The following is an 8,038-nucleotide window of genomic DNA, read 5'->3' on the forward strand; positions in this document are numbered from 1 at the left end:
GTGTGTGTGTGTGTGTGTGTGTGTGTGTGTGTGTGTGTGTGTGTGTGTGTGTGTGTGTGTGTGCGCGTTCTCCAGGTCCATGCTGGTTGGATTCTGGACACGGATGTTTTCAACGAATGGATGAATGAGGAAGACTACTGTGTGGACGAAAGGAATGTGCCAGTCATCCTCCGGCAGCGTATTCACCTCCAAGACGACCAGGTTTGTGGGAAGTAGTAAAAAATGGCACTGGTCTGTAGGCTTAGGAAGGAGTTCCCCTGTTATTAATGCATGCTTACGTTTTAACAGTTTAATCAACTGCAAAAAGCAGGTGTGATCCTGTTGTGTGATTCTTTTGTTCTCAGAATTGTAAGCAGACACGCTTCTTTTCCCATTTCAGACAATTCTCCTAGAGATGAAAAACAGCTGTCAGACACAAAGTTGCAAATCCTGCTCTTTTGTTTCAAAATAGTCTCTATTCCATTTTTAGTTTTTCTCCATCTGCCTTTAACCTTTTGTTACAGGATCCAAAGTCTACACCCTCCAAAAAGAGAAGGCGCTCCCCATCCCCTCCCTCCTCTGAAGGCAGGAAGAAAGGAAAGAAAGGGTAAGACATAGGTGTTTCTTTTAATACGGGGCTGTGCTTTTGGGTTGTCACAAAAGGTATCACTGTTGATTTGTGTGCTCACACACAGGAGAAGGCGTGGACAACAGGACGAGGAGCCAGAAGAGGACCTGACCAAAGACATGGAAGACCCGATTCCTGTGCCTAACATGGAGGAGGTCATACTACCCAAGAATGGTGAAACTCTTGAAGACAGTGTCCAAAACTCATTAAAAATGTGTACATTTCCTCTAAAGTGTTTAAATGTGTTTAATATTTTCTTATCCGATCTATGTAGTCAACCTTAAAAAGGACAGTGAGAACACTCCAGTGAAAGGAGGGATCATGGCTGACCTAGGTAGGCATGCTTGTGCCATTGTAAATGCATACAGAGAAGTCTCGAAACATTAAAAATAAATTTTTTTTAAATATGTCATTCTTATGTTTATGTGTGATTTTTGTTTTTTTTTACATCCTTGTAACCACTGTCTTTTTTTCAGATGACCAGGAGGATGATTTCCCAGGACGGGTAAATATGATGTCATTTCTCTCACTTAAAACGTTTCTAATTGTAGGAATTTTGGGTTTAGTTTCCAGATTTGAAAAAGTAATATTTCTCTGTGTATTGCTCATCTCTCTTTAGGAAGATGAGGATGGAAGAGCAGAGATCCCACGCCTATCAGAGGGAGAGGAAAACATCACAGAACAAACACATCACATAATAATACCAAGCTACACATCATGGTTCAATTACAACTGGTAAGAATATGTATTTGCATTTACCTGTATGCTGAACCTCTTAATTTTATTCAAAAGACCTAAAAGCTCCATGTGCATCTTGTCCAGCATTCACTCGATAGAGAAACGTGCACTCCCTGAATTCTTCAATGGGAAGAACAAGTCAAAAACTCCTGAAATGTGAGTACTGCTGATTTTTAGACTTTACCGCTATTACAGATGATGGAGAAGGCCTCAGTATAGCTTTCTTTACACCTTTGCAGCTACCTGGCATATCGTAACTTCATGATCGACACATACCGGCTGAACCCCCAGGAATACCTCAGTTCAACATCCTGTAGACGCAACCTGACTGGAGACGTTTGTGCCCTCATAAGGTATAACTTTGTGCGTGTGGGTGTTTGCTGTCATGTGTGTCTGCTGCATCTGCTAAATTAGGTTTAGTGTGTAGGTGTTCATCTGTGAATGTGTTAGTAAATGAAATCTGTTAATGCTGGAAAGCAGCAGTAGGTGGTATATGTGTCGTTAATGATTCTGTAGTTAATAAGTATTTGTGTCTAAAACATGTTGAGTTTGTTAATGTATTTACATGTGTTTGAGCTATGGGGGCTGTTCCAGCTACAGCAGATTAGAATTAATATGAAACAAATGTTTGTGTCCAGGGTTCATGCATTCTTGGAGCAGTGGGGTTTGATTAACTACCAAGTGGATGCAGAGAGCAGGCCTCTCCCTATGGGACCTCCACCCACCCCTCACTTCAACGTACTCGCTGACACGCCATCTGGGCTGGCCCCCCTGCAACACAAACCGCTACAGGTTTGTCGTGATGCTGTTGCGCAAAGCTCTCAGCACAGACAAGTTTAAAACGCAGTTTTTGTCATGTGAAACATCTTCTGACAAACTCTTACTTATTTCCGCAGGTGTCAGCTTCACAGCACATGTTGTATTTCCCAGAAAAGAGCAGAGAGAAACCTTCAGACTGCCAAAACTTTGGTCTGCGTACTGACATCTATGCCAAGAAACACCCTAAGGTCTTACACTGTTAATACAAAAAGTTAAAAAAATAGTTTATAATGGTGCTTACAGTAAAGAGCAACTACAGCTCAGTACAAGTCTTGATCCAGTTTTCATTTCTTTATGTTGTGCTTCCATGGTGCCAAGTCTTGAGAAATAGTTCTCCAGACTTTCTGTCCAAAGTTCTCTTTGGAAAGTGGATACTTTTTCAACAATTTTCAGTCCAGTCCTCTTACCTGATTATTTTTAGAGCATTTTAAGGTACTTAAACCACTTGACATATGAATAATAAAAAGGCACCAAACTCATGGGATGAACCAGTGTTGTGTCTGACACAACCAGTATCTTCAGGCACTTTGTGTCTTGCAGCCTGACGCAAAAATACAGAATTTGTTCTCATTTCTTTAGTCAAATCTGTGAAAAATGCTAAAGATAACACAGCTTGACAGGCATAAAATAGTGTTTTTACACTAACAAGGTGATTCTGAAAGAGCTTTTAGATGATGAATTGGCGTTTCAAAGCATGGTGTGCAGTGTGTCCTTAAAGAAATTGAGCAAACCGGACAAGTGGAGGCCTGATAGAGAACAGAACAAAATGCAGCAAACATCCAAAGAAGAGCTTTAAATGTCCTTCAAGAAGCCTGGAGAATTATTTTTTAAGACTACTTAAAGAAACTGCAAGAAAGCTGCCTAAGAGAGTTAATGGATTGCATTTATATAGCGCTTTTCTAGACATTCAAAGCGCTTTACAATTCCACTATTCATTCACTCTCACATTCACACACTGTTCAGGGTGTGTTAAAGAATAAAGGTGGTCATACCAAATATAAACTTTGAAGCTCATCATAATTGTACAAAGTCAGTTTTTCCATGCATGTGTACATGTTTTAATAAATCGCTGCATCCACATCCCATTTTTCTAGCAAAGTATTAAAGTGTAGCTCAAGACTTTTGTGTTATAAATCTTGAAGATACGTCTTAATTTGAGAGGTTTGTTTAACAGCAAGTCTCAAAATTCCTTAAAAGAGACACTCTTCCACTGTGTCTCATAGAATAGACCAGAATGTGTTTTATAATAGTGTCATACAGGCTTTATTCTTAAATTATTGTCATATTTGTGATACTTGTCTCAGACTAAAGGAGCGAGTGCAGGAAGAGAGTGGACAGAGCAGGAGACTCTTTTGCTGTTAGAGGTAAGACCAGTAACTTTATCGTCACATGCATTTTGCATTTTTTATTTATGAGATCTTTTATGTAATGAGATCTTTTACGTAAGCCCTTAAGCCTTGTTCGTCTTGGTCTCTCTATCACCACCTCTACGTTTCTCAGGCCTTAGAGGTTTACCGAGATGACTGGAACAAAGTTTCAGAGCACGTGGGCTCCAGAACGCAGGACGAATGTATCCTCCACTTCCTCCGTCTGCCGATAGAAGACCCTTACCTAGAAGACTCTTCGGCCTCTCTTGGTCCACTGGCATTTCAGCCTGTGCCTTTCAGCCAATCAGAGAACCCTGTTATGAGCACCGTGGCCTTTCTGGCATCTGTGGTGGATCCTCGTGTGGCATCAGCCGCAGCTAAGGCAGCATTGGGTAAGACTACAGAGGGAAGAAGGTTCATTTCTGTGTAATCTAAGTTTTTAAGTACCTCTGAGATAGTATATCGTATGCACAATGTTTGCAAAACAGGGGAAATGTGTGTTGTGACTGTTGCTTTCTGCTTTCAGAGGAGTTTTCTAAAGTGCAGGAGGAATCGACGGAAAAAGCCTCTGAAATGTTGAACCAGCCAGAAAAGAATGGTAATGCTGAAATATAGAAAGGCAAAATTGCACATTACTCTCTCACTGTGCTGTCATAATCTAACATTTTATTGCTTTGTATCTTATAGAAGCGGTAGATGCAGAAAAACTGGAGCCAAATTCTAACCTTCATCAGGTAATGTACCAGTAGGAGCTCAAAGAGTTTATTGTGTGTGCTGGTGGAGTATGTTGCTTAACTTGAGCGTGTGTTTGCATTTCAGGTTACTGTCAGGACTGACGGGCTCCAGGTGGAACCCAGCTTGCCAAAAGTGGAGGGAGTCAAAAGAGAAAATGCTGAAAATATACTTGCTGAGGAGAGAGATGGTACATCAATATGTGCGCTACAGTGAATATGCATCGTATGTATGCATATACGCATCAGCGGCTCTAATAATGAAATTTTCTCGTGTGCGCTTCAGTAAGGGGAGATGGCGACGAGAACGCAGGCCGGCGGGAGGGGGATGGGGACGACGGGAGGAGAGTGATGGAGCTGGAGCTGGTGGAGGGCAGTGTTGCCACGGCAGCAGCAGCAGCTCTGTCCTCGGCTGCCACGAAGGCCAAGGTAAAGCCCACCCACTGGCTTAAAATCCAACCAATCGCGCATATATAAACTAAAGAAATGCTTAAGTGGAGGGTTTGTTTGTTTTGTTTTTTTTCCCCATTTATTCTACAGGTTTCCTAGCAACCAAAACAGATGTAAAATATCTTGAAGGTTACTTGAAGGAAACTCTCCCACTTTGCATATAATTGATTGGGGATATATGAAGAATATACTATATACTTTCCAGTGTTTGTCTCCACTTCCTGTGGTTGTTTTACCTGTACTACATTTTTAGCTATTACAACCACCATACCAACTACTGTTGTCTTCTATCACTGTCTTTTTTTACTCTGTATTTGAAGCATTTGGCAGCAGTAGAAGAGAGAAAGATCAAGTCGCTGGTTGCTCTGCTGGTGGAGACCCAGATGAAGAAGCTGGAGATCAAGTTGAGACACTTCGAAGAACTTGAAACCATCATGGACCGCGAGAAAGAGGCTGTGAGTGATAACGATGTCTTCTATTATACAGGGAAACTTTACTTAACTACTCCATGTCTTGTTGCTCATTTGTGAGCTATAATTCCACACTCCAGTAGATCTCTGAAAGGTTTGTGTCCACATAGAAACCAAAAACAGTATTTAACACCTGTGCATATGCGTGTCCCATGCAGTTAGAGCAGCAGCGGCAACAGCTGCTGACGGAAAGACAGACTTTCCACACTGAGCAGCTGAAGCAGGTGGAGATGAAGGTTCGCCAGCAGAGGGAGCAGCAGGGGCAGCCGGGTTACACAATGCAGCATTCAGGTCTGAACATGGACACTGAAAGCATTCTATCAGTCTATAAATATGGTTAACCCTTCAATTCTTTATATAAAACCCATAACATGATCACATTGTAAGGTGCATCCACTGTCACAGAAATCGGTTCAGTCCTGTCTATTAGTCTGCCATTGAATTTTAATCCCTTTTCCTCCCTAGGCCAGTCCATTCCTAACCGAATGATGCCTGCAGGAGGAAATGCCCAAACGATGGCTCCTCGACACCCTGGAGCTCCAAATGGCATGTGTGAGTGTTTTCCGCTGTTGTCCTAGATTTATTACTTTATATTATTTCGGAGTGTACTGACACAAAGTTCTTCTGTCACTATCTCAGACCCACCCTCACAACCTGATGGGATAGCACCAGCTCCCACTGGTCTTCCATCATCCAGTCACAGCTGAACTAATCAGAAAACAGCACGTGCAGGTGTGAATACATCACTCGTCTTTCAATCTAAACCAAGCATCTGGAACAGCTGCTCACAATTAAACTCTGCAACGCTTCAGTAGTTTCATTTCAACACTGAAGGATTCGCAAACAGGTAGACACAGTTGATGTGTATTTGTTCAACAGTGCAGCTCATCCACTCTTTGTGAACTGTTTGTGCTCTGATGTCAGAGTTGAGAAATCTGTAGACTGAACTCTGCTCATTAAAGGTTCTTTTTTATGAAACAGTTTTGAGCTTTTATCCTCGTTCAGCTGGTTTCTTTGTGACTTTGTGCTATTTGCAGGGGTCCACCTTCCAATCCATTGATTGGCATGTTGGCGGTACACATGTGCCAGAATATCATTTCAAATTAAATTACAGCCTGTGATTTGAGCTTTGAAATGTTTATCATTATGTGTACGGCTTGTTAACGCAAACACCTAATCGTCAAGAGGATCTGCTGAAGTTTAAAGTGAATTTGGGGGGGTAGTCTTCCCACACAGCCATCTCTAGAGTTAACAAAAAATGGTTAAAAAAAAAAATTCCATTGAGTGGCAGTTCTCTGGGTGGAAACGCCTCATCTGCTTTGAATAATGAGGTAATAATGAAGAAAATGGCCAGACTGATTCAAGCTTACAGGAAGGATGCAGCTCAAATTACTCACTACAACAAAGTTATACAGAAGAGCGTCACTGAATACACATGTTGAATCTTGAGGAAGAGGGGCTACAGCAGCAGAAGACCACACCAGGTTCCACTCCTGCCAGACAAGAACAGGAAACTGAAGCTACAGTGTGGCAAAAAAGTATTTAGTCAAATCAAAATCAAATCAAATCACTTTTATTGTCACATCACATGTGCAGGTACATTGGTACAGCACATGTGAGTGAAATTCTTGTGTGCGAGTTTCACAAGCAACAGTTGTGCAAAATACAATAATGGCTACATCTGAAACTAATAAATATATGTACAATATATAATAGTATATGCATTTCTGGATGTAGTCAGCCACCGATTGTGCAAGTTCCCCCACTTAAAATGATGACAGAGGTCAGTAATTTGCACCAGAGGTACACTTCAACTGTGAGAGACAGAATGTGAAAAAAAAATCCATGAATTCACATGGTAGGATTTGTAAAGAATTTATTCGTAAATCAGGGTGGAAAATAAGTATTTGGTCACCTCAAACAAGGAAAATCTCTGGCTCTCACAGACCTGTAACGTCTTCTGTAAGAAGCTTTTCTGTCCCCCACTCGTTACCTGTATGAATGGCACCTGTTTGAACTCATCATCTGTATAAAAGACACCTGTCCACAGCCTCAAACAGTCAGACTCCAAACTCCGCCATGGCCAAGACCAAAGAGCTTTCGAAGGACACCAGGAAAAGTATTGTAGACCTGCACCAGACTGGGAAGAGTGAATCTACAATAGGCAAGCAGCTTGGTGTGAAAAAATCAACTGTGGGAGCAATCATCAGAAAATGGAAGACATACAAGACCACTGATAATCTCCCTCGATCTGGGGCTCCACGCAAGATCTCATCCCGTGGGGTCAAAATGATCATGAGAACGGTGAGCAAAGATCCCAGAACCACACGGGGGGACCTGGTGAATGACCTGCAGAGAGCTGGGACCAAAGTAACAAAGGTCACCATCAGTAACACACTACAACGGCAGGGAATCAAATCCCGCAGTGCCAGACGTGTTCCGCTGCTGAAGCCAGTGCATGTCCAGGCCCGTCTGAAGTTTGCCAGAGAGCACATGGATGATACAGCAGAGGATTGGGAGAATGTCATGTGGTCAGATGAAACCAAAGTAGAACTTTTTGGTATAAACTCAACTCGTCGTGTTTGGAGGAAGAAGAATACTGAGTTGCATCCCAAGAACACCATACCTACTGTGAAGCATGGGGGTGGAAACATCATGCTATGGGGCTGTTTTTCTGCCAAGGGGACAGGACGACTGATCCGTGTTAAGGACAGAATGAATGGGGCCATGTATCGTGAGATTTTGAGCCAAAACCTCCTTCCATCAGTGAGAACTTGAAGATGAAACGAGGCTGGGTCTTCCAACATGACAATGATCCAAAAACACCGCCCGGGCAACAAAGGAGTGGCTCCGTAA

The 8,038-nt window shown here is 42.2% G+C and overlaps 1 protein-coding gene across 1 annotated transcript in view; it reads left to right on the top strand.

The window, feature by feature from the left end:
• smarcc1b (SWI/SNF related, matrix associated, actin dependent regulator of chromatin, subfamily c, member 1b) overlaps nucleotides 1-6,165 on the top strand; it is an 8,452-nt gene extending 2,287 nt beyond the window's left edge. The window contains exons 9-28 of the mRNA XM_005933014.3: nucleotides 76-201; nucleotides 504-586; nucleotides 675-781; nucleotides 882-941; nucleotides 1,084-1,112; nucleotides 1,227-1,342; nucleotides 1,430-1,501; nucleotides 1,585-1,698; nucleotides 1,984-2,137; nucleotides 2,242-2,352; nucleotides 3,469-3,528; nucleotides 3,665-3,923; nucleotides 4,058-4,129; nucleotides 4,219-4,265; nucleotides 4,351-4,453; nucleotides 4,549-4,691; nucleotides 5,033-5,167; nucleotides 5,341-5,473; nucleotides 5,648-5,734; nucleotides 5,822-6,165. Coding sequence (XP_005933076.1) covers nucleotides 76-201; nucleotides 504-586; nucleotides 675-781; nucleotides 882-941; nucleotides 1,084-1,112; nucleotides 1,227-1,342; nucleotides 1,430-1,501; nucleotides 1,585-1,698; nucleotides 1,984-2,137; nucleotides 2,242-2,352; nucleotides 3,469-3,528; nucleotides 3,665-3,923; nucleotides 4,058-4,129; nucleotides 4,219-4,265; nucleotides 4,351-4,453; nucleotides 4,549-4,691; nucleotides 5,033-5,167; nucleotides 5,341-5,473; nucleotides 5,648-5,734; nucleotides 5,822-5,889 — 2,079 coding nt within the window. The 3' untranslated portion in view covers nucleotides 5,890-6,165. The remainder of the gene's footprint in view (nucleotides 1-75; nucleotides 202-503; nucleotides 587-674; nucleotides 782-881; nucleotides 942-1,083; nucleotides 1,113-1,226; nucleotides 1,343-1,429; nucleotides 1,502-1,584; nucleotides 1,699-1,983; nucleotides 2,138-2,241; nucleotides 2,353-3,468; nucleotides 3,529-3,664; nucleotides 3,924-4,057; nucleotides 4,130-4,218; nucleotides 4,266-4,350; nucleotides 4,454-4,548; nucleotides 4,692-5,032; nucleotides 5,168-5,340; nucleotides 5,474-5,647; nucleotides 5,735-5,821) is intronic.
• Nucleotides 6,166-8,038: the final 1,873 nt, after the last annotated feature.

This window comes from Haplochromis burtoni, unplaced genomic scaffold, assembly GCF_018398535.1.
Source record: "Haplochromis burtoni strain Fernald_Lab_line unplaced genomic scaffold, NCSU_Asbu1 Contig_163, whole genome shotgun sequence".
NCBI classification, from domain to species: domain Eukaryota; kingdom Metazoa; phylum Chordata; class Actinopteri; order Cichliformes; family Cichlidae; genus Haplochromis; species Haplochromis burtoni.